Source organism: Nannobrachium achirus (genome assembly GCF_963921795.1).
Source record: "Nannobrachium achirus genome assembly, chromosome: 11".
NCBI lineage: Eukaryota > Metazoa > Chordata > Actinopteri > Myctophiformes > Myctophidae > Nannobrachium > Nannobrachium achirus.
In genome coordinates, this window is record NC_137820.1 from 44,633,192 (window position 1) to 44,659,796 (window position 26,605).

At 43.4% G+C, this 26,605-nt stretch overlaps 1 protein-coding gene across 2 annotated transcripts in view; it reads left to right on the forward strand.

Annotated features, from left to right (window-relative positions):
- The window catches only part of LOC308294749 (neural-cadherin-like), a 209,214-nt gene that overhangs the window by 103,210 nt on the left and 79,399 nt on the right, over window positions 1-26,605 (forward strand). The window contains exons 16-24 of one of the 2 annotated variants that reach the window (XM_080737570.1): window positions 745-1,028; window positions 5,561-5,891; window positions 6,617-7,006; window positions 7,926-8,191; window positions 8,889-9,034; window positions 9,874-10,133; window positions 10,575-10,607; window positions 11,923-12,141; window positions 16,678-16,771. In XM_080737570.1, the coding sequence (XP_080593696.1) occupies window positions 745-1,028; window positions 5,561-5,891; window positions 6,617-7,006; window positions 7,926-8,191; window positions 8,889-9,034; window positions 9,874-10,133; window positions 10,575-10,607; window positions 11,923-12,141; window positions 16,678-16,771 (2,023 nt within the window). The remainder of the gene's footprint in view (window positions 1-744; window positions 1,029-5,560; window positions 5,892-6,616; window positions 7,007-7,925; window positions 8,192-8,888; window positions 9,035-9,873; window positions 10,134-10,574; window positions 10,608-11,922; window positions 12,142-16,677; window positions 16,772-26,605) is intronic. The other variant, XM_080737571.1, reaches the window with a different exon arrangement.

Consider the following 26,605-nt stretch of genomic DNA (forward strand, 5'->3'; position numbering starts at 1 on the left):
ATAAGGTACACCGTTTCCATTTAATTAAGTAATCAAATGGAGTAAGGGGAACATGAAAGCCAAGGCTGAGGTCTTTGAAGAAGTGAGGTTTAATACCCTTGTGTAACTCGGCACCAGCACACCATTCCAGGATGTTTATATCAGGCTTACTGTAGGTTTAGCCGGTGAGGTTTACTCCTTCGGCCTAATAATAAATTATTCATATTGTTCATACAGTATGGCTTCCAACACCGGCTTACCAAGTGGGGTCCTGGAGGCGCTTTCAGGAGGTCCCCAGAAAAACTGTAAACCGTTTAAACACTTACAGTAAGCTCTATGTTATTTTTCGGCTATTCGAAATGAGCCGACTATCTTTAACATGTTTTTGAAAGAATGTTGACAAATCTTGACAAATCTTAGGCACAACATCTTTTCAAATGGACGTCCATGGCAATGTGGGTGTCCTTGACATAGAAATGTTTGAGAGCAACAACGGTACAGCACTGCAGTGCTCTTAATAACTAAAAGAATGCCAATGCCATGGAGTCTCTCTGAATAGGTTCTATATGTAGGGAGGTGGTATTGTGGGGTTGGAGGAAAGCTGCTGCTACTTAACAGTCTCATAATGTCGCTCTAATCAAGTTTCTGTTTCCATTTCACTAGCTTTATTACCCCTATAAGGCAAATTGGTTTACAGCGTTAAATTACTCATTGAAATTCACATTCTCCCATTATGCATTATTTCCCGGGCACCCACCTCTCCAGGGGCCAACGCTAAGCTGCGCTACCAGATCACGTCTGGCAACACCGGTGGCGTTTTTGACATGGAGCCCGAGGTGGGCACTATCTTCATCGCCCAGCCGCTGGACTACGAGCGCCAGAAGAGGTACAAGCTGCTGGTGCTGGCCTCGGACGGCAAGTGGGAAGACTACGCGGCGGTGGTGGTCAACGTGGTGAACAAGAACGATGAAGCGCCCGTGTTCTCCATGAATGAGTATTATGGCTCAGTCACAGAGGAGCTGGACGGGTCGCCTGTGTTTGTGCTACAAGTGAGTTGGCTTTGCGGTTGTTGTTCTTTTTTACATGGATCTGCTGTATGTGTAATTAATCTTCTCTTCTATTGCATTCAGGGGCCGGCGATTATATTTGAATTGGGTAGGAAGCCTTTTAAAAAACCTTTACGTTTGAATTCAACCACAAAAGAGCAAAACTGCTCACAACTACAAGCTACTGTATTTTGGCAAAGATGTTTCACTATTTGTCGTACGGGTCCGACAAAGTAGGGCTTACGTTTTTAACTTCACGAACCGTAGCGTCTCTATTCTGGGGCGAACCTTAAAAAAAAGCTGATCTACAAATTCAAAAGGTATCGCAACGTACAGTAACACATTGCAAGCTTGCCAATTAAATTAGCTATTTTCGGCAAAGAGGTTTGGTGTAGAGTAGACTATGGAGGGAAAACAAGAGGGGGTCTAGTATAGACCTCTGGGGGACTCCACTCAATGAAGTATACTGTATAGGGCCCTAAGTGGCTAATAAAGTCTCGCCTGTAAAGTGACTTCGTTTTTCATATGGCAAAGTTAATTCAGTAAAGCGGTTTTTAATCTCTGCAGTTACAGGGAACACATTGCAGTATTGTAGTCATTCCAGATCCGCACTTTCTTTTACAGAGTGCCAGGCTTTCCCCAGACTTACAGGCCTTACGAGGCTACGCTGCCACTGTGGTGGATTTAGCGTAGACTTTCAACAACGTTTAGAAGCAAATTAAAGACACCTGGAATGCAATCAGAAGCCATATGGGAGGAAAGGGGCCATTGGCACACACACACACGCACGCACGCACGCACGCACGCACGCACGCACGCACGCACGCACGCACGCACGCACACACACACACACACACACACACACACACACACACACACACACACACAAAAAAAAAGAAGGAAAAAGAAGTAGTTAAAAAAATAGCAGATCTAAAAGCTCACATTGTGTCGTGATGTGACTACGGTACGTTGTGAGCTTGTAGATTTGCTATTTTCACTCTTCTTTTTCAATGAAGTACCGCATTACAACTTAAAAAAAAGCAGAAATGTGGAGATACAAGGTAAGGATATTCATTTGAGGGTGTTGAGAACAACTTGGCTATAATGCTTAAGAGTTTAATAGGTAGGGGAAAGTAATGTGCTGAGTGGTGATTATGCAAATCATAAAGCAAGATGAGGTGCCCCAATATTGAGGGGGAAAAAAAAAAACGTAATATATCAGGACGCCTCACTCTAAATGAGAATATGGATATAAAAACAGCAAACAAATGCTGTGTTGTCTTTATTAATTACTATCTAGTCGGACAAATAGATGCTACAGTTTATTTATAGTTTTTTTGTGACATGCGGTTCATTACAAGAGCCAGCTGCACAGTGTGATTGGCCAAGAGACACACGAGCCGTGCCAATAACCACAATATCCCAACGGGCAAATGAATAATGATACAATGCTGATGAAGCCTCCACACCAATATGCGCATGTTGTGCTAGGCAGTCTATCATGCCAACTTAAATATATAAATATAAAGGACAGTTCTGTGAGCGCTAGTATTCTGTTATAGAAATGAATAATGTCCCTTCACTATGAATATTACTGGCCCATTGCAGCACTGTACTGTACTGTACTGTACTGTACTGTACTGTACTGTACTGTACTGTACTGTACATGACAGTATAACTATAATTATACAGTGAAAGAGAGATCAACTAGGTGCTCAATGCAGCTACACATTTTGTTAAAATGTAGGTTGGTGCCTCTAGGATCAACGGGAATCAAAACTTGAAAAAGAGGAGCGATCCGAGCACTCGAAAAATACAGGACATAAAATCAAGGTACTTTATTCAGGTTTAAACATGAATAAAGTACCTTGATATTACGTCCTCTCCTTCGTTATTTTTCGAGTGCTCCTTATTATCCATATTCTGTGTTTTTTCGTAAATGAATGCCCTACATGATCGCACTACAGCTGAGCATCACACAAAAGCATTAAAAGTAGCAGATCTAAAAGCTCTGCTCTGCTTTTTACCCCTGAATAATTTCCAGCGCTTGCTTCCTTTGCACCGACTGTATGATGGAAGCATCTGAGCATTGTGTGAGTCAACAGTGACACAGCGCTTCCTGTTTAAAAGTGCATCTGAAGTTTGCCAGCCTAGAAGAAGTGTGCATTTCCTGTGGCCACGTTTTGACTGCAAAATAAAATCCTGCGTGAGGATTTTGGCAGAGGTGGAAAAAGTACTCACATTTTGTAGTTAAGTAAAAGTATCAAGTATCAAAAAGTATCACTACTGTAGATGTAACTACAAGTAAATGTCCAGAATTCAAAATTTACTTGAGTAAAAGTATGAAAGTATTGGCATCAAAATGTACTTAAAGTACCAAAAGTAAAAGTACTAAATGTTTGAAAATAGCAGATCTACAAGCTCACAACGCGTCGCGTTGTGAGCTTGTAGATCGGCTATTTTCAAACAGCCTAAGTATGAAATAGGGCTAAAATGGTTTATGTATGTTTTATAATATTATAATGTATGTCTGCAAAGTAACTAGTAATAACTAAAGTTATCAAATAATTGTAGTGGAGTAAAAGTACAATATTTGGATCCGAGATGTAGTGGAGTAAGTAAAAGTATTGGAAAATATACTCAAGTGTAAGTACAAATACCTCAAAACTGTACTTAAGTACAGTACTTAATTAAAAGTACTTAGTTACTTTACACCAGTGGATTTTGGACTTTGGGGGTGAATAAAAAAAAGTTCCAGTATTTACTCTCTGGGTGGATAAGCAGTTCCAGTGCTTACCATGTGCGTTGGATGGTGTCAGTGTGTTCACCACGTGGGTGGATTAAAAGTTCCACATCCGTGATTTTCAACCTTTTTAATTTCAAGGACCGCCAGTTTGATATGCATTAGGCCACGTACCCCACATTTTAAAACTCAGGGACCCCAATCTACAGTTGAACTCTGAGAGTGTCCAGATGGAACCAAATGGACCTATCTAACAGGTTCAAATACGGGTCCAAATGGACCCTTATAACGGGTTCATTTGGTTCCAGCAGGACACTCTCAGAGTTACAGACCAGTAAACGTCCGTTTGGACACCCCCTGGTGGTCCCCGGAACCCACGTTGAGAAACGGGATTCCCTTTTTCCTTTGTGTTTCGCCCCGGCTTGCGCTTAAACCTTTTTTACATGTATTTACTACAGCTTTCCTGAATTCAGTACAATAGTCAATGACACCCCTCCATTGATTTCTCTTGGTACTTCTCTTGGTCAACAGTCGAGCTGCAGATAGTGGGAGGTGGCTTACCGACCCGTGTTCCTCAATCCATTTTTCCCACTAGTTTGTGGGATCGAGTCTCACTGCGGAAAACGGTTTTCCCTACTTTTTGTGACCAATTTATCCTCCACCCCTCTTCTCCTGTGTCTGTGCCTGCGTGTCCCAAACACCAGCAGACAGAGGGCATGTGTAATATACGTAACGCGCGCATGCATCGATAGACAACATGGTTTATTAGACACAATCAGAATTACTAATGTGCTTTGCAATTATTACAGGCGGTTATCACAGGGAAATTTGAGCTTGTCATTGCAAGCCCTCCCACACTGCACTACACACTGTCAGTTGTGCTGTCAAATTCTCTCAGAAAGAAATGCTGCCTGTCAGCGCTGCCTAATAAATTAACGTTATTGCGCTGCACGTTGTATAGCTGATTTACCAATATGATTGATTAGTGCTTTCTTTTAAGGCCAAGTCCTTAATTTATAATGTCGGGAAAATCCAATTGATGTATCAATGGACAAGTTGGATGGTTCAGTCTGTTCTCATGAATCGATGCACTTCCCATTCTATTTTTAATCTTTCCCTGCAACTCGAGACACGGGAGAGATACATTCTGAGCATTCTGAGAGCAATGTCAACAACGCACAGGCTGTTGTTCTTTCACGGTTCACAGCAGTGAACGCTGACACATTACATCCATAGCCTCCCTCTGCTGTCCGTTTCGGTGGCGTATTGAGTTCGTCATTAGACTGTCCATACTTTGGTCCTTTTCGACCATAAAATTATGTCCCTTGCGACTTCTGAAAAGCAATAGACCGAATTAGAGTTCGAAAATTTGCTCGTCGGAAAGTCCAACATCTCCGAACATTTCGGAGATACTATGGACAGGCCTTTAATGAATGAATGAGAACTTTATTTCTGACACATCAGACAGGTCCATATGAGAATAACATACAAATACATTTAGTCTGACGTTCCCACTGTTTCGCCGGTTCGAATCTCATTTAGGGATAAATTCCGATGTTACTTTAAATTTTATTTTCTCACATTTTCTCTTATGCATAAGGTTAGGTTTTATGCATAATTTTACTGAAGTCAATGTCATGTTGTTGTTATTATATCACAAACACTATGCACAACCCTAACCTCACAGAAATAATGCCTAAACCATCAACCTCAAAACCCTGTCCCCCCTGGCGAAATACCTGGGAAAGCTGTGGCATTTCTAAGATGAGGTTTGACGATTTCATCCCTGCAGGTGACCGCCACCGACCCAGACAAGGACGCCGACCAGGGCGCCATCCGCTACTCCATCCACGGCCAGGGCGCTGAGTCCCAGTTCATGATCAACGACCTGAGCGGGGAGATGTACGCCCAGCGGACCATGGACCGCGAGGAGCGCGCCGTCTGGCGCTTCGTGGTCATGGCCACCGACGAGGAGGGCGACGGGCTCACCGGCTTCACCGACGTCATCATCAACGTGTGGGACATCAACGACAACGCGCCCGCCTTCCCCTGCGTGCCAGACGGGTGTCACGGCAGCGTGGCTGAGGACTCCCCTCCTGGGACCTTCGTCATGGAGATGACGGGTAACGGCAGCCTGTCATTTAGACGCCTTCCGTTTTTCAATCCCAAAGACCCCATATAGCAGAGAGAGAGATGAGAGACTTTTTCACATATTTCATAGCTTCATAGACCTTTCAGACATTTAACCACTTAAACCGTCAATACTTCGTAAACTTGACCTTTCACTCTGTTCTCAGCCTGCTTTTTCCTCCATCTACACCAAACCTCTTTGCCAAAATAGCCAATCTACCTGCTCACTACACCTCACAGCACGAGGCATTGTGTGCTTGTAGATCTGCTATTTTTGGTTAATGTTCCCCTCAGATTAGTGATGCAAGGGTTCAAGTGGCTAGTCAGATTTGGCGGAGCACCGGTAGTAACTTTGAGGACCCCCTAGGGGTCCCAGACCCCCTGTTGAATGTTTAGACACATGCTAGGTCCATTGATTACCTGGTACTGTATCTTATAGTTCCATAGACCTACTGTATGCTATGTTCATTGATTTCCTGCTATTAGTTCCATGTAATTTAGACAGATAGACAGAGATCAGTTCATTGACTCCCTGGTATCCTATGGTTCCATGTTTAGACAAATGCTAGGTTCATTATTTACCTGGTGTCCTAGCCTCTTTGAGGCCCTGCACAGTTCTTTCTGCACACTTGATTTTCTTTGTTCATTAACTAGTGTTCGATAAACACTATTAAGTCACTCTGTATGAGAGCTAAATGCCTGCACTGTAAACTGACAGCGGTGGACCTGGACGACGCGGCGGTCGGCCAGAACGCCATCCTCACCTACCGCATCACGGAGAACGCCCGCAGCGCAGAGGGCGACGCAGGACTGTTCAACATCGACGCCAGCACGGGCACCATATCGGTGGCTGCGGAGGGCCTGGACCGGGAGGTGGCGGAGAGCCATCGGCTGGTGGTGGAGGCCCAGGACGGCGGGGGCATGACGGGCACGGCCACCGCCACGGTGGTGGTGACGGACATCAACGACCACGTGCCCAGGTTCCGAGAGGAGTGGTGCGGGGCCCGCGTGTCCGAGAGCGACCTCCCCGACACCCCCATCCTGGAGCTGAGCGCCGTGGATCTGGACAGCGGCGCCTACGGACAGCTGGCCTTCTCTGTGGTGGCAGGTGACGACCACCGACAGTCTGAGACAGAGATTGTTTAATCCAGTGGTTCTCAAACTTGGGGTCGGGACTCGGGACCCCAAGTGGGGTCTCCAAATTATTTTCTGGGGTCCCCAGATGATTAGCTTAATGTCATTTAAACCAACACAGAGTATAAGTGTTACAGGTTATCGGCACATTTATAAAGTGACAATTTAAGGACTTTCAAGACCGTTTTAATACCAAACTGGACAAACTGTCAAATATTAAGTAAGCAAGAGGCGAACATTGTGAAAATAGCCGATCTACATTCTCACAACGCCTCGTGTTGCGAGGCATTGTGAGCATGTAGATCTGCTATTTTCACAATATTTATCTGTGGAACCGAGTCACATTAAATGTAATACCTACAATTCCAAGTGCTTGTCAGGGTGGGGGTCCCCAGTTCAAATATGTTTATTTTGGGGGTCACGGCCTAAAAAGGTTTGAGAACCTTAATCCATTACATTTTGCAATTATTTGGATAATCGAGAAGCATTTTTTTTAATATATACCGATATATCAGCGAATACGTTAACCCATTTAAGCATTATGTCAAACTTTGTCACACAAGGGGTGCACGTGTCAATCCGACGTCTCGTTAATCCGACTACGTGGCTATGCATGCTGTTATGGATAGGGTTAGTAATGTCGAGAGTCAGACGAACGCAACGACGGAAGAATGCGAAACGGAACAATAACACGCACCCGTCGCACAACAGTGTGATGCAAGAACATTGAAAATAGTGCTTATAATGACATGCTCAAAATAGGGCTCGATTATCAATCAATTATTTTGTAAAAGTTATTGATTATCGGAAATGTTTTATGACCCATCATCGATTGTTAATTGTTATAATCGATTAAATAGATGAGTGCCGATTAACTGCTGCGCCCCCTGCAGGTGACCCCGAGCAGAGGTTCTACATGTCCAAGCACCGGACAGAGCAGAGCGCCACCCTGAGGCTGAAGAAGAAGCTGGACTACGAGAAGGCGGGCGAGCAGCGCTTCAACCTCTCCATCAGGGTGGAGGACTCGGACTTCTCCAGCCTCATCCACTGTGTGGTGCTGGTGGAGGACGACAACGACAACGCCCCCGTCTTCACCCCCGCCTCCCACCTGCTGCCCCCTCTGCCCGAGGACGTGGCTGTGGGGACCAGTGTCATCCAGGTGCTTACAAAGGAGGTTCATTTTTTATCGACGAGTCGCTGTGAACATTTCTAGCCTATAATTGACTAAATCGATTAGTTTGATTTAGCCCTATTTCATACTTAACCGTTCTATAATGATGTTGCACGAAAATAGCAAAAATAGCAGATCTACAAGCTCACAATGCATCACATGGACAAAGTTATTGTGAAATTGTAGATCGGCTATTTTTGCTTTTTTCATAGTCAAGAAAAAACAGAACATTTAAAGGTAGGGCAAGTGATTTTCTCTGGTAAAAATTAAATAACTACTATCATATTCTGGTAGCACTGATTGCTAACTGTACATAGTGTTCTATCCCTGAGTCTCTCTGCAGCTCTTTATTAAACAGAAAAGGCTTTTTTTCCAGACCAATTTTATTCAATCATCATAAGATTTCATCAGTACAGTGAAAGTGAAAAGTGAACAAGTGAAATTAATGACACAAAGAAATTGGAACTGGAACACTCAAAAACTCTGAAGTGTGACTGAACAAACACTCTATAGCAATGATTACTTTCAGTATAGTGCTTTACATTTCTAACAAAAAACTAAAAATGTCACTTTCCCTACCTTTACATTTTATTTCCCCAAAGTCCATAGTTTTTAATTCAAATCAATTATCCATTATTATTAATGATCAATCAAATTGATTGGTTTAACTGTTGCCCCTCTACAGGTGGTGGCCAGCGACTCGGACGCGGGGCTGAACGGTGACGTCCTGTACAGCGTCTCGCCCGAGTCCGACCCCTACGGACACTTTACTGTCAACCGAGCCGGCGTGGTTACGGTCGCCAGGCCCCTCGACCGCGAGACCTTGACAGGGTATGAGTAGTAAGCCTGTCATTATTATTACATAATCGCCTGATCGGAGATTATTGCAATTATTTTGTATATGTATAAATTGCTAAAATAGCCGCTCTACAAGCTCACAACATTCCGCATCGCGAAGCTTGTAGATTGTCTACTTTCACTATTCATTTATTTATTTTTTACTTTGGCTATTTTGGGACATTTTCTAAAGTATAAAATGGTTAAATGCAAGTCCTGTTTTGGCTGTAGTACATTATGTATTGTGTATATTGATACTAGTCATTGTCCTGTTCTTTGTGTTCACAAAGCCATAAAAGACAAACACAAATGCAATTTGCATTCATATGTTCCAATGTCAAAAACGCAATTCAATTGTCGATCGCAAACATTCTTATACAATAGTTACTCGTCAAAACTAAAACATGGTGGTGTTGGTGACTAGGGATGAGACGATATGAACATTTCATATCACAATAATTGTGAAAAAAGAAATCGCGATTTACGATATTATCGCGATAATCAAAATCCATTATCCTGGGGCGGCACAACGCTCCACGTTGTGAGCTTGTAGATCGGAAATGTTTTGGCAAAGACATTTGATATAGAGTGAAAAAAAGACCGTATCAAGTCTGTATATTATACTGTAAGTACCTTTTACCAATTATAGAGGGTTTAATTAGTACCGGATATGCAGCTCTGCAAATAAAAGGTGAATTGATCCCAGTGCGTGATGGAGGACGATATCACGATAAATTAAATCGCCACAATACGATTATCCTGAGTGTTTTTTATCACGATAAACGATAATATCGCTTATCGTCCCATCCCTAATGGTAACAACAAACCTGCAGGTACGAGCTGGTGATCGTGGCTGTGGACCGCGGCACGCCGGCCCTGAGCGGCAGCGTCACGCTACACCTGCTGCTGCTGGACGTGAACGACAACGGCCCCGAGCTGGAGGCTCCGTACTCCCCCGTGCTGTGGGAGAACAGCCCAGCACCCCACGTGGTGCAGCTCAACCAGACCTCCACCCTGCTGCACGTTGTGGACAGAGACTCCCCCGAGCACGGGCCTCCCTTCTCCCTGGCCCTGTCTCCACCGCACTCCCAAGGTCCTTATACACTGTCTCCACCGCACTCCCATGGTTCTTATACACTGTCTCCACCGCACTCCCAAGGTCCTTGTACACTGTCTCCACCGCACTCCCAAGGTCCTTGTACACTGTCTCCACCGCACTCCCAAGGTCCTTGTACACTGTCTCCACCGCACTCCCAAGGTCCTTATACACTGTCTGTCTCCACCACACTCCCAAGGTCCTTATACACTGTCTCCACCACACTCCCAAGGTCCTTATACACTGTCTCCACCACACTCTCAAGGTCCTTATACACTGTCTCCACCACACTCCCAAGGTCCTTATACACTGTCTCCACCGCACTCCCAAGGTCCTTATACACTGTCTCCACCGCACTCCCAAGGTCCTTATACACTGTCTGTCTCCACCGCACTCCCAAGGTCCTTATACACTGTCTGTCTCCACCACACTCCCAAGGTCCTTATACACTGTCTCCACCACACTCCCAAGGTCCTTATACACTGTCTCCACCTCACTCCCAAGGTCCTTATACACTGTCTCCACCTCACTCCCAAGGTCCTTATACACTGTCTCCACCTCACTCCCAAGGTCCTTATACACTGTCTCCACCGCACTCCCAAGGTCCTTATACACTGTCTCCACCGCACTCCCAAGGTCCTTATACACTGTCTCCACCGCACTCCCATGGTTCTTAAGGGTCAATCATAGTCCAAGGTGGGGTATAATAAGCTATCACCGCGGTGTAGTTTTCTTAAGTCAGAAAACTACAACATCACGTCGTTAGCCGCTATGTAGAGCTATCACTGCAAACCCCGCAAACACATATTCCCTGTTTTTACTATCCGTCAGAACCCCGTTTCACCCTGTTCACTCATTGGTCTTGAAGCTGGGTGGGCGGTCCTCTTGCTCCTCTTGCTTTCATTGGCAGTTTATGAAACAGCGCAGCGGGCCTGAGAGAGAGAGAAGATAGAGCGTGGCTCTGGCCTCTGGGATTCTCTTGGGAGAAGAGACACGGAAGACGGAACGGAAGAAACAGGCGAAATAAAATAGTAGCTTACATGAAGCGTCTCGAATGTCACTTGAAGCACAACATAACAACCACTGCCATGTCCACCATATTGTTTTACCATTAAATGATACACGGCCAGCCGGCTACCATTGCTGCCCAAATTCCATGCTTCAGGAAGTGGGCGGGGGTTGCGCATATGAACCAGAGGCAGTGTTGTAAAGTAACTAAGTACATTTACTTGAGTACTGTAGTCTGTATCAAGTACAATTAGGTACTTTATTAGAGTATTTCCAATACTTTTACTTTACTCCACTTCACCGTGACTATGATGGCCTCCACTTGTTTTCACCTAAAAAGGTGATAGCTTAGCTATAGCTCACACCGTCTTCAAATGCAAAAAAGGGGATTTAATAGGGAATCACAATGTTTCGGTCTTATTTACAGCAGACCTTCATCAGGCCCTTCCACTTTTTTGCCTTTGAAGACGGTGTGCGTGGAGTTCTTTCTTATTCCGTTTACCGAACCATTGTTTGGTCTCTCCTCGACGCACCTGTCGCTTTTGTAGGTGTGCAAGAGTCTCTCGTTTCATGCCAGTTAAATAACAAATAACAAATCTATTGCAGTTTTGGTTATTTGGTTCTAGTTCTAGCTCAGTGGTTATCAAAGTAGATTTCAGGGACTCTCTACATTCCTTTATGGGAGTCTAAGTCTGTAACTTTGTCACTGTCAAAGTTAAGGGTAGACCTTCAAATGTCATAGTTTGAGAAGGAGTGTGCTGGCTACCTCTCCTTGCAGACTTCCACCTGCGGGACCATGGGAACGGCTCGGCCACGCTGACGGCCCTGAGGAGGTTCGACAGGGAGAGACAGAGGGAGTTCCACCTGCCGCTGGTCCTCAGCGACAGCGGCCGCCCGCCCATGACGGTCACCAGCACGCTCACCATCACCATCGGGGACCAGAACGACAACGCTCACCAGGCGGGGGAGAAAGACGTGTATGTCCACAGCCGCAAAGGTGAGGCTGCTGAGGTGGTTGATCAATCAAAATAAATAATAACACACACTGCTGAGGAATCATTTGCTGTCGGGCAGAAACCTCAGACAGTATGTCCATTATTCTAATTAGTGGCCAAGGCCACGAAGTGGCAATGCCTTGGCCACTCATTGTTATTGGACTTCATCTCCTTCTTCCGCCACTTTTTCTCTAGCGGCTAGATCGTGCAGTCGCTTTTTACGAAACTCGGCAGTATGGCAGAGGACTATGCCAAATGGCTAAAACGCGAAGCTCGCAACAATCGGCCAAAGGGTGGCGCTGTAGGAAGCCTTTGAACAATGCCAACTTTGAACTGGTGTAGCTCATGCCCTGTTTCAGGTACAGCAATGAAACCTGTATACACTTATGCGTCTCCTCATGCCAAACAACTTTTATGCTCTGACTTTTGACCTCTGACCTTTACTTCTCCCACAATTTTGAATTATATGAAAAACAGTCAAAATCTATCTCCTCCTGGGATTTTCGCGTAACGTGCGCAAAACCTTTTTTTACATGAACTTTGGACCAATGCGGTCATCGCACAGCGGCCGGATTTCTTTTAAAGCGAAACATTATTTTTTAATAATTCACTCAATGTTGCAGTTTTATGCAAATTATTCTTCTGCCTCTAAATCATACATGCAAAGTGACACGTTCATGGCATTTGGCAAATATGTCGAGGGTTAGTCCAAATATCACTGAAAGCAATCTTACTCGAATTGGCCAAAGGGGGGCGCTATACGAAGCGTTTGAAAACTCAAACTTTAAAGGGGCATAAGTCATGCCTCATTTTGTTTAAAGACATGCAACTTGGTTACACGCGTGCCTTGACTCAAGCGGAAGCCATCCGTGTCTTTGTTAAGTACGCTCCGTCCTTAGATTTTCTGCCATTTTGAGCAGTTTGTAAAACACTTAAACTCGCTTTTATTCCGGAACTTTTGCGTCACGTGCACGGAACTTTTTTTACATGAACTTTGGACCAATATCTAAAGATCTGTCAGATCGGATTTTTTTTAAATTTAAACATGCTTTTTTAATAATTCAATGAATATTGCAAGTTTTATGCAAATTATTCTTCTGCCTCTAAAACATACATGCAAAGTAACATTTTCATGATGAACTACTGTAGAGGGTAAGTCCAAATATCACTGAAACCAATCTTACCCCAATTGGCCAAAGGGGGGCGCTATATCATTTTGAAAGAAGGCGTCAAGTACATTACTTGAAAATTTTTCTTTTTTCTTTTCTTTTTCTTTTTTAAATGACAGGTCCATTATGTGTGACTGCCGTAGTGTAGTGGTCAGTGCCTGTGCCTGGTATACGGATGGTTGTCGGTTCAAACCCCACATCGGGTTGAGTTGATGTTAACATTCACTTTGGCCTATTATAGAGTCACCACTAGGCCAAAAAAAACCTACCTGACCTGCCGGAGTCCTGTTCGGAAGAACACTGCTTCTAGTTTTTCTTTGATGTCTTCTTTGCGTTCCCTTGATGCCTTTTTGCTTTCCTGCTTTTTCTGCCTTGGCCACTTTATCGCTGCTTGCAGCTATATTTCTTTTTTATTTTTGTAAATTAAAGGAGCTATAGTCAACTTTTTCTTGAAAAACGGATGCTAAAATAAAAATAATGTTTCGAAAATATTTTATAAAAAAATAAGCTTCATATATGTGTTTCAATTAAAAAATGACCACAAAAAGCGTAAAATAATGATAAAATAATCATTTTGGCCCTTTGTTTACATTTACAGGGCCCGTACTTTGTTTACATCCTAGTCTGTAGACTAGGATGTACACCTACAATGAAAAAGTTGACTATAGCTCCTTTAACGCCCTACTTGCTCATATTTTTTAATTTTTTATTCCACGATTTTTCTCACCCCATGTCAATTGTCCGGTAGCCTCGGAAACCCAGTCTTCTTTTGGCGATCGGAAGAAAAAGAAGCCTGGGCGATCGCGTTATGATCACTGTTGTAGGAAGTGTCGAATTTCCCTAACCAATCAGAGTGCAGAGAGCGTCGCACCGAATTCGTTGACGTCATGACGCAGCAGCGTTCTCTGCGCTGAGCAGAGGAGCAGAGGGGGGTGGGGGGAGGAGAACACATGCTATTGGTTGGAGACTTGCGGAGAGACTCGCCGCGCCCGCCCATCTGCCTACACTAAACTGTCCGCGTTAGGTTAGAGTGAATGTCTGGTAACCCTGGCGCTACACTCCCTCTGCCAACCTGGGGAGAACAACGGACTGAGCTAATGCTTCCTTCTATGGACGTCACTTAAAATATGGAGAGTCTGCCCTGACAGAAACGCTATCATAAACGACACAGAGTCTGGTTTTTTTTGTTCTTTGTTTTCGAACACAGTTCTCATATGAGTTTAAAAACGGTCAAACATGGGTTTAGAAAGAGAAGATAATCATGTTCCCGTGGGCCACGGAGCATGGCTCTGACGTCAGGTCTTCTGTACACTATGTTATTCTATAGTGACTGCACTGGGAAAACCACAGCACTATTATTACACCCCGTCTGCTTTTCTTCCTGCGACGAGGCTCTGCACCGCTGACAGACCATGAAGGAGCGAGGGCGTGGGAGGTGGGAGGGGTTGGGAGGGTGTTATGGGATTAATGGCATCGCTGTGGGAGGAAAAGTTTTCATCCTGTGCAGCAGCATCGTGTCGAATTCATAATCGGCCTCCCCCATTATAAAGTATCAAAGTTTTCTTATGCTAATGCTTGTGTACGTGTGCCATCTTCTCCGTAGCCCTCTGCAGAAGTTGCCAAAAAACCCTGCCTATCGCCCTAAAAGATAATTGAACTGAACATTATAACGAGCACCATGGGTTGTTTACGACTTTCTTTTCTTTTTTTGGCGTGCGTATCGCCCTCAGGGTAAGCCGGTCAGGTGTTTTGGGCTCGTTAGCGTTTTGATTGCGCGGTCGTGCCACACGGCGCAGTTTTTTTGGGTAATTGTGGTAAACACCGGCAACCGTGACTCATCCGGGCTGCTGTTGTTTACCCAGCTGCCGTATTCTGGCACAGTGGGTCGATAATAACATAATCCATAGAGTCAGAGATAGGCCGACTTCCTTAAGCCCCCACGCTCTGTGAAGTGGAGCAGAGAGTCTGTTCCACTCAGGCGGCGGGAGGCTCCAACCAAGGTACAGTAATAACTAGAACAGAACGTGAGAATGCAAGATAAGGGGGAAAAAAAACACTGAAGTGGCTGAAAGATAAATGTTGCCATCAGCGGAATTTCGTATGGGAAAGGATGTGTCTTTCTTTGGGTGCGCAGCGTGTTGCTATACTTGTGAGGGCCGAACGTTCGTACAGGTATGCTAGAGTAGAAGTAGAGGAAGCGCTGCAAAGCAGAATGCCCGCCTACACTCCAGATTAAACAAAGGTGCTGCATGGCTCAACAGCATCATGAAACTGAGAAAACAGCCAGCACACAATAGGGCGGGGGTCTTCAACAGGGGGTCCGGGACCCCTAGGGGGTCCTCAGAGTTACTACAGGGGGGCCACCAAATCCTTGTGTGATAGGATAATTATTTTCAATGAAAAACCCTTGAACCCTTGCATCCCTATTCTGAGGAGAACTTTAGCGTAAAAATAGCAGATCTACAAGCAGCGCGAGGCGTTGAGAGCTTGTAGATCGGCTATTTTCAACAAAGGGGTTTGTTGTAGAGGTAAAAAAGAGCATACCAAGTACAGAGTGAAAGGTCAAGTTTACTAAGTATTGACGATTTAAGTGGCTAAATGTCTGAAAAAACATTAATACGAATCCAACATAGACTGATGACAGTGTTGTCAAACAAAATCTGCATAACGCATTTATATAATATGTAGAGGGGGTCCCGGCTTAATCTCTCTCTCAGTTAAGGGGTCCTTGGCCTGAGAACATTGAAGACCCCAATAGGGCATAGCAGTGGGTGTGGTTTTCTGGTGCCAATCGGCCGTTCATTTTTCCCATAGAGATTTACAAAAATTACAAATTACAAAAACTCCCACTGCTAAAGTATGCCCTATAAATGTAGTTTTCAGAGTTTCATTTACTTCTCCACGGACAGAGCAACGGACGCGTGTCAACCTAACAGGTCTTCCTCAGCTTATAGAAAAGACCTGTTAGGAAGACGTTTTAGGTTGAAATCCATGAAAAGGACATTTATTGTGTGCTGGCTCCCCCCCCCCCCTACTTGATACTACTTGATATAGTAGAATTAGAGAAATGGACATTTGTGAAAACCATTTTCCTGGTCCTCACCAGAGACATTGTTGTTTTTAAGGTGAAGTATGATTTGCTACATTTAGGAACATACAGGCTGGGTTTAGGGTTAGGATTAGGCGTTTGGAGGGTTTATTGGTTGGGGTTAGAGATTTTCGCTATATTTTATACTCAGGTGTGTGTGTGCGTGCGTGTGCGTGTGTGTGTGTGCGTGTGTGTGCGTGTGTGTGCGTGTGTGTGCGCGTGTGTGTGTGTGCGTGTGTGTGTGTGTGTGTGTGTGTGCGCGTGTGTTTTACCTTGAACAGGACGGCTGGCCACTGCGGCGCTGGGGAAGGTGTACGCCCCTGATCCTGACGACTGGGATAACAAGACCTATACCTTGGAGACTCGTGCATCCAAGTAGGAACGCTCTGCTATTCAAACATATCAGCACTCCCTGAGGCCAGTATGAATGCTCAAAAAGTCAGAACGTCATGAGACACATACTCTAGTGCCATGCGTCGTTCGAAATTGACCATTTAGTCCATACTGAAATGCTGACCTGCACTGAACCTGTAACACCAATTTTAGAGCACGATCGCTAGCTTAAAACAGTGGTTCTCAAAGTGGGGTGCGGGGACCCTCAGTGGTCCTTGAGGGTTAGGTGGCCCCCAGCTAAATGATTGATGGTTAGGAAACAAATGGACCCTTATGGGGCTGTACTGTAACTCTGACAGTGTACAAATGGACCCTTATGGGTCAATTCGTTCACTGTCAGAGTTATGGCGGTCTATGGATTTATATATATATCAAACCGGGGGTCCTTGAAATTAAAAAGCTTGGGAAGCACTGGCTTAAAACCATACAGCCATCAAGTCTCAGAGTGTACAGCCTGTTGGAAACCTTGTATGTCCAAAACCGTTATTTTTCAGGAAAAGGAAAAAAGAACACAATGCCTCAAATCATGCATGCAGTCCGACTGCCATGAAAGGTCTAAGATTATAGCGCCACCAGGACACCTGGCCTGGTGGAGACCTGTGCTCGGAAGAGCACTGCTATAGTTTGTTAATACTCTTCATTGGTCAAATATTTATAAAAACCCACAGCCACACATAAAGTAATACTTCACCCTCCCAAAATGGCTTTATTTCAATCAATTACTCACTCACTCTGTGAAACCTTGAATTCATGGAACATTTTGGTTTTTGTAGCATTCCTTCATGGTGAAGGAAGAACACAAAAAAACAAAGAGAATACCTGATGAACTGAAGAAAGTAACAGAAGAAAACAGCAAACCTCTATCAGAATTCTGTTTATAAAACTCACCACAGAGTAAATCCAAGTGTCCATGTTCTCATTACTTCCAAAACACTGCATGTTTGCTGAACTTTAATATTTTAAACATTTCCTGTGTAAACAGTGTCATGCAGCTGTGCCGGGGCGAGCGTGTGCTGGTGAACTCGTCTCACGCTGAACACCGCATGAAAGTCAAAACTATTACATTTGCATTCATTAAGTCAAATGTCAAATGGGAAAAAATACACAGTCACTGTGGTGTGCATACAGTGTGTATTCTGTGTAATCATGTTCAGCTATTATTTTGTTTTATAATTATATTAGTATTAATTATCAGTATGGTGGTGAGTCTGGAACTACACCTCCAGATTATTATTTTCTTCTGAGCAGCAAGCTACATATTGTCATTGTCGGGTGGAAACCTCGTATCTCCAAGTTTCAAATTTGTATGTTCTTTCGCATAGATCGGCTGTTTTCACTAGTTTAAATCATTTTTTAAATGAAAAATGCAAAACTAACGGTTTTGGACATATAGGGTTTTCACCGACAATGACGATATGCTTAGATGATTTAGATTTATATTAGAATACAGATTTGTGCGACTGTAAAGATGAAATGGAAGTGATTGATCTCATGATCAGATTATTCTGTGCTCCCGACTGTATGACTGGAAGCATTTGAATATTGTGCGAGGCAACAGTCTGGCCAGCCGAGACTATCTTCTCTATGACTATCGGCACTTACCCCTGTCTTCACGGCTGCAACTCCTGCTATCTTCATCTACACAAGGCTATAGAAATCAACTAGAAATACAGTATCGCGGTTGTCTGCCTCTGCCAACCAGTTGCACTTAACATTTGTGTCTGTCCAGACTCCAGACTCTACTGGGCGAGACCTAGCCGGTTGAGTGTCTAAACGGGAGTATTGGAATTTAGTGGAAATACCGCCCAAGGAAGTTAGGCTGATCGAGGCTTTACAGATCTCTGAGACATGATTACGTTCCCTGTTCATGACACCCATGTTGTGATTGGTTGCACAAGACCGTTTCCAGGGGGAAGTGCATACGACGGAAGTCCCGCCCTATAGACCAGGGTTTCTCAAAGTGCCTTAGAGTGCCTTGATGCATGTTCAGGGGTGCCGCAGAATACTTTGATCATGTTTGACTTGGTAAAACAGACCTGAGTTGGCGCGCTCTTTTTCAGTCTACACCAAATCTCTTTGCCAAACATAGAAGATCCACAAGCTCACGGCGCGCTGTGAGCTTGTAGATGATTGTAGATTTTTGGCAAATGTTTCCACTCAGACTGGGATACTGGGGTTAAACGTCAAGTAGAAACACATCCTATAATGGGAACGGACATTCGGACATTTCTCAAGACAAACTGTATCTTAGGGGGAAAGATTTACAAAAGTACGTACCGTAATGTGATTCAGGGGTGCTATGGATCAAAAGGTTGTTTATAGGGCTGTAATCTAGCCCTGTTTTAGGGATTCGAACTTCGGGGGGATTTTCCGAACGGACCATCGAACCTTAGATGGTTCGTTCAATTGAATAAAAACCGAACGTTCGAACGTTCGAACCATCGAACGTACTGTACCTTTAACCAGCTAAAACAGTGTAGGAAATGTTTTAAATGCGCTTTTATCCATTGAAAACGCGTGGATGCGTGGCCGCATTAACACCTAGGCTAACACTTGGAAAATCCAACCCAATCGGAGAAAATGTTGCGCAGTTTGTTGACGAACAGGCTCAATGTATAGCGGAGTTGCACGGATGATGATTAGACTTGGTGACTGCGTCGGAGCGCGTAGCGTTCGGGCTAAACTGGTCTCGATGTAACAACCCCAGAAATCAAATCGCATTATAGATCCTTTAGGGGGTTGCAATGAAATCCATCTTTGCTCATGCTTAGGAGAAAGGCTGTTTAATCTTTGGGTGCGTGGATGGCTGGGTGTTCGCTGTTCAGAGCACACACACGTCTGTCTCTGCCCAGCTCAGCTGCTCTCACTCTTACTGTCAACAAGCGTGTGTCAGCGAGGCGCTGTAATGGTTCGCGGCCCCAAACAGGAGCGGAATTGGAGCGGAGGACGGTCCTTGATCGCTCCAAGCTGTCACTATTAACTGTTATTGTTTACCGGTAGGCCTAACTTATTTCGTATTTGGCTATCTCTACTACTGTGATATTCTGAATAGGCCTATGACATTCTGATAATTATTTTTCGTGTAAAAAAAAGAAGAAAAAAAAAAGAAAAAAACCTGAACCCATTAATTTCGAACTTCGATTGCCAACGTAATGAACGAACGTTCGAATCCCCGAAGGTTCGCTTGCAGCCCTAGTTGTTTACAGCGGTGGTGCCCGGAGCCAAAACATGTTTGAGAACCACTGCTATAGACAGATAGACACGCTCTGCTTTAGGTCATAACCAGGCTTAGTGGTGTAAAGTAACTCAGTAGATAAGTACTGTACTTAAGTACAATTTTGTGGTATTTGTATTTTACTTGAGTATTTCCAATTTCCAATACTTTTACTCCACTACATCTCGGATCCAAATAATGTACTTTTACTCCACTACATTTATTTGAGAACTTTACTTTACGTTACTAGTTACTTTGCAGATATACATTATAATATTATATACTGTAACATACATAAACCAATTTAGCCCTATTTTATACCCAGGCTGTTTGAAAATAGACGATCTACAAGCTCACAACGTGTTGCATCACGACGCGTTGTGTACTTGTAGATCTGCTATTTGCAAACATGTACTTTTACTTTTGGTAAGTACATTTTGATGCCAATAGATGAGAAACGGCCGGGAATGAGGCTTGTCCAGACTCATAATAGTACTAGACTAGTCCATACCCTCATGAAGGTGGGAAATGCAATGAGCCACATACTGTAACTGTATGAATCAGTGCTTCTCTCAACCTTTCCCCCCCACCACCCCACCCTCTCCCTCTTACATACATTATGGGTGCGTTCGGAAATGCGCACTCTACGCACTGGTGTGCCATGTTGATTGTTCGTTTATTCGGTGCACTCAGTGCGATGATTGATTGGTTGATTTTCATGGCGGTGTCTTGAGCGCTTCTCAATATGGCGTAGGAATGATAACAAAATGCACCATTTGCGGCTTGATAGGTCCAAATTTGGGCTTTATTGTAACATGCATCAACAACGTGTAAACTAACAGCAGGTTGGCCAATGTTATGAATTAAATTACCTTTCAATAGCAACGTTACGTTTATAGCAACTGCTGCTTTTCCTTGAGTGTTTTCCTTCAGGGTTCAGACTGAAAAAGCGCTGTTCCTTAACTTCGTAAATAAGCCACACTTAGTGCACTCTACAACGTCACCGCCCACTCACTACACTGAGCACACACACGGTGCGCTAGCATGTCACTAGCATGCCGAATTGATCAGACCATTTTGTAATTAAAGCTCTGCCCTTTATTGATAAAACACCCATGTATGAACAACAATAGCCTTGCTACAGTAGGTCTATTGTTTGCTGTTTAAATCAAAGTACTATGCATGTTGAGCCATATCTCTCTCTCTCTCTCTCTCTCTCTCTCTCTCTCTCTCTCTCTCTCTCTCTCTCTCAATTCAATTCAATTCAAAGGCTTTATTGGCATGAGAAAACATATGTTTACATTGCCAAAGCAGAAGTGTACACAATACAATACAATACAATACAATACAATACAATACAATACAATACAATCGGAACAAAATATGTACAGGTGAAAAGAGTGTAACCGTTTTCATGCATCAAGGTTACGTGTAGGCAAAGCAGGGATAGGCCTATATACAATGTTTTTTCTCGTCCTCTCTCTCTCTGTCTCTCACTCTCTCTCCCTCTCTCTCTCTCTCTCTCTGTCTCTCTCTCTCTCTCTCTCTCTCTCTCTCTCTGGTGGTTTTCTCTGCTGGCTGTGTGCGTGTGCGTGTGCGTGTGTGCGTGCGTGTAATATGTATAGAGGAGAGCACAATTAAACAATAGGAAACACCTGCCGTTCAATTAACCCTGGCACTTCTCCCGTGAGTTTTCCACCCACCATCTGTCTGGGCTATGGGACCAAGCATGCGATTACAGATCCTATAGCCCGTGGCGAAAATGCAAATAAACCACTTACATGTGGGAAAAGTTAAACAGCTTCCTCATAATGGGCAATGGGTAATGCCAGTATGCAGGTTTAGCCCGGTCGCTAAACCCACTGAGGAGGACAGACAGACAGACAGACAGACAGACAGACTGACAGTTTTTTCATTTCATAGGATGATATAGTGAAGGAATGTAATGACCTTTGAACTAAACCTGCTTGTGCCAAATGTCATGAAATTCCCTCAAGGAGTTCACCATTTTGGGACAGACAGACAGACAGACAGACAGACAGACAGACAGACAGACAGACAGAAAAAAAGAGCATGTGTTGTGTACACGCCTGTAGCCCTAGAATGGCTGATACTGTATATTCTATACTGTAGCCCTAGAATGGCTGATACTGTATATTCCATACATTGTATGAATTGGATTATACAGCCATATAGTAGAGGAAAAAATAGGCCAGAAGTTGACCATACCCCTACCCGGGGTAGAACAAAACGCGACATAGTTTTTTCATATCTTTAGGATGTCCCTTTCATGAAATGGATTGTCCCGAGTTTTGCTTTTACTGCAAAAGTCATGAAATTGATCCATGAAGGGACTCACCACATAAGCAAAAAAACGCCTATCCTGAAAGATGGAGTTCCAAGTCAAACCTTTGTCATTTTCTACCTGCAGGTTGTTTTCACCTCATACTTGCACAGAAGGTCTACAGGTAGTGTCCTTACATCCCAGAACAATCAGAATGCAAAAATATGGTTCTGTTTTGAATCTGCTGCCTTTTATATAAGGACCTTCTATAGGCGGAAATGACATTCCTAAGGAAAATTCCCCTGTAATCCTTCTATAAGGGGTAGTACAAACTATGACAAAGTTTTTTCATAACTTTTACTTGTCCTCTTCATGAAATGGATGGTCAGTAGTTTTGCTTTTACTGCAAAAGTCATGAAATTGATCCATGAAGGGACTCACCACATAGGCAAAAAATATGCCTACCCTGAAAGATGGAGTTCCAAGTCAATCCTTTGTAATTTTCTATTGCTGGTTGTTTTTACCTCATTCTTGCACAGATGGTCTACAGGTAGCGTCCTTAAATCCCAAAATAATCAGAATGCAAAAAAGTGATTTACCAAGAAAGGGCAGAAATATCCCCACAAGTTAATCATACACCATTTCCACTTACTGGTAGGGAAGGAGCTGGAAACAAGGGCCTACTACAAACTTGATATCCTGGTATCAATAAGCTTTGGGCTTATCAAGCTTGTTATTAAGCATAGCGGCCCATGACATCATGTTTAAATAATCAAGACAAGAGGCGATTAATACATTGTTACAGTACTATTCATAATATATAGCCATTTAACACTTACTGCACACTAATGAATGATTTTCTAAAGATATTAAATGACAATATTTTTTACTTTTGTCAATTCTCATCCTCATAGACAAACTCAGACTCACAACAACTGGCCAATGCAAAACGATACCAGTTCTGTTCAGAATCTCACATCTCACATCTTCCCACAAAATATTATAAAGCGCTCAACAGTGGGCTCGATAAAAGCCCATGGGTCAATAAGCAGGATCGATAAGGTGCTCATTATCAATACAAATTAACAAACTCCATTCAGATTGTCAATAGGGAATACACCAACAACCAAAATAAACCAGAAGAATGTCATAATATGCTTGTATTGTGAATCAGGAGTTTTTCTATATATGTGTGCCATTCTTACTGCATGCCAAATAATCAAACAGCAGCTTTTTCTCATTTTAATTTATTTCGTTTATTTCTTTTTCAATATTTTCATATCAACAATTAATTTGAGTGTGAGGGGGACTGACCAATTTGCAAAGCTGGTCAATGGATACAAAGCTGTGATCTCCCAAATTCAGACATCATTTTGTCAGGAGTTTGTTCGTGACGTAATCGGCTGTGTATCTATTGGTCAATGGCTGGTCAATGGATTAATTGAATTCAATCTTACTATTTATGTTATGGTAATAAATATGGTATGATGGTATATATTATTATAATATAAACGGTAAGAAGGAATTCAGTTCCCAGTGGATTACAACCAAGGGCCACTACAATGCTCTACAGTCAAGGCTGGTCCACAAGGCACAAGCTGGTATAAAAGGATTGTGTCATTTCTTGTTTATTTTAGTTTACAGGCAATGTACTGTAAATACAGGAGCAATATTATGTACAACACAATCCCACAGAGAGACATTGAGGCACGTACTACTTTGACTGCAACAATCCTTATCATAGCAGTAGAGTTGGGTGAGGTCTCTTACTGCTTGGTGCAGGCTATTTTTTGAACAGGACAGGCTTTAGTGATGTATCCTTTAGCATCCAACCCTTCCCAACTGGATTCCACAAAAGGGGTTTGGGGACATGATTGTGGCACCATATACTGTGTACCAGTTTGGTACATAGCCTGTTGAACATTCAAAAATATCCTCAGTGGGAGGCAGGTGTGAGACTGGCATGTCTGTCGTTGATGCAAGAATACAACGGAGCTCATCAAGACTAGAACACACCTGGCCCTTTGCCTTCTTTTTTAGGCCATAGAGAGTGAGGGCATATTGTCTTGAACATCCTGAAGCCTCTGGTAGACTATCTGTCAAGCCAAAGGTTCTCAGACCCTGACCTAATTTATATGTACAGTACTGTGGATATACTTGTGTTGCTCGCCTACTATGTCAGTCAACAACTCCTTGGAATAGCTGCCATTTTCATGCATGCTGGTCATGGGATAGACAACGATACATCCCAATGTCTGATATTACAAATACATTGGGAGTGGCTTTGTGTGAGAGTCTTCCAGCATGGCACGCATTGACTGGATGCAATGCAACAAGCAGCCTGTTCAGAATAAGCAATAATACAGCTTTCAACAAGCTGGCGAAGCACATTCATGAACTTCAGGATCTGAGAATCTTTGGCTTACTGCATGCCAAATAATCAAACATTGGTCAGTCTCCCTTACACTGCTCAAAATAGTTGTTGATTGAAAAAGAAATAAATGAAAATGAGAAAAGGCTGCTGATTATTTGGCATTAAGAATGGCGCACAAAGTGTAGTGTATTCTACTGAATATAGGCTTACATATATAATGTACTGCATTTAATAATACCATAGACTGCTTATAGAACAATATGTTTGCTGCTTTTGAGGTGAAGAGAATTAGGCCTTGGGATGGGTGCATCTCTCCACTCCGACATGTCTCCTTTCCGACATGTCTGCATTCCGACACTAACCCTATCTCTACCCCTAACCCTAAACCTTAGGCCCATGGGAGTGTCGCCACTCCGACAATAAGAAGTCCATTTCGGAGTGGCGACATGTCGGAATGGAGAGAGCCTCCCCCTTGGGATGTAGGGACACTACCTGTAGACCATCTGTGCAATATGAGATGAAACAACCAGCAGGTAGAAAATGACAAAGGATTGACTTGGAACTCCATCTTTCAGGGTAGGCTTTTTTATGGTGGGTACCTTTATGGATCAATTTCATGACTTCTGCAGTAAAAGTAAAACTACTGACCATCCATTTCATGAAGAGGACAAGTAAAAACACTGTCAGGGTTTGTACTACCCCTTATAGAAGATTATCTCCAGGATCACAGGGGATTCTTCCTTAGGAATGTCATTTCCGCCTATAGAAAGTCCTTATATTAAAGGCTGCAGATTCAAAACAGAACCATATTTTTGCATTCTGATTGTTCTGGGATGTAAGGACACTACTTGTAGACCATCTGTGCAAGTATGAGGTAAAAGCAACCCGCAGGTAGAAAATAACAAAGGATTGAATTGGAACCCCATCTGTCAGGGTAGGCGATTTTTGCCTACAGTATGTGGTGAGTCCCTTCATGGAACAATTTCATGACTTTGGCAGTAAAAGTAAAACTCGGGACAGTGCATTTCATGAAGGGGACATCCTAAAGATATGAAAAAACTATGTCGCGTTTTGTTCTACCCCTTATAGAAGATTATCACCAGACTTACAGGGGAACATTCCTTAGAAATGTAATTTCCGCCTATAGAAAGTCCTTATATAAAAGGCTGCAGATTCAAAACAGAACCATATTTTTGCATTCTGATTGTTCTGGGATGTAAGGACACTACCTGTGGACCATCTGTGCAAGTATGAGGTAAAAACAACCTGCAGGTAGAAAATGACAAAGGATTGACTTGGAACTCCATCTTTCAGGATAGGCGTTTTTTTGCCTATGTGATGAGTCCCTTCATGGATCAATTTCATGACTTTTGCAGTCAAAGTAAAACTTGGGACAATCCATTTCATGAAGGGGACATCCTAAAGATATGAAAAAACTATGTCGCGTTTTGTTCTACCCCGGGTAGGGGTACCTCAAAAACTAAGGCTCTTTTTTAGGATTTTTTCCTCCTCTAATAGAACACTCTCATATTCCATGATGGGGGCGATTCACCCTACGCAGCATTCTATTGGTCATGCTCTGTGTAGTCACGCAATCATTAATTAGTCAGTGACAGGCAGGCGTTCATCTCTTGTCATGTAGTAAGGAAACATGTATTTAGTCAAATATCTCCACTTTCCAGGATTTTCACACGGACCACAGTCACTACCTGATGGGATGACATTCAGCACTAAACACACTTCACTGAGCACCATATCGTCACTGTCGGGCAGAAACCTTGTATCTCCAAGTTTCAAATTTGTACATTTTTTCGCAAAGTAAAGCCCTGCTTCACCATGCAAGGCTGTTGCAAAACAGCAGATCTACAAGCACACAACGCCTTGCGGTGCGAGGCGTTGTGTGTAGATCGGCTGTTTTCACTAGTTTAAATCATTTTTTAAATG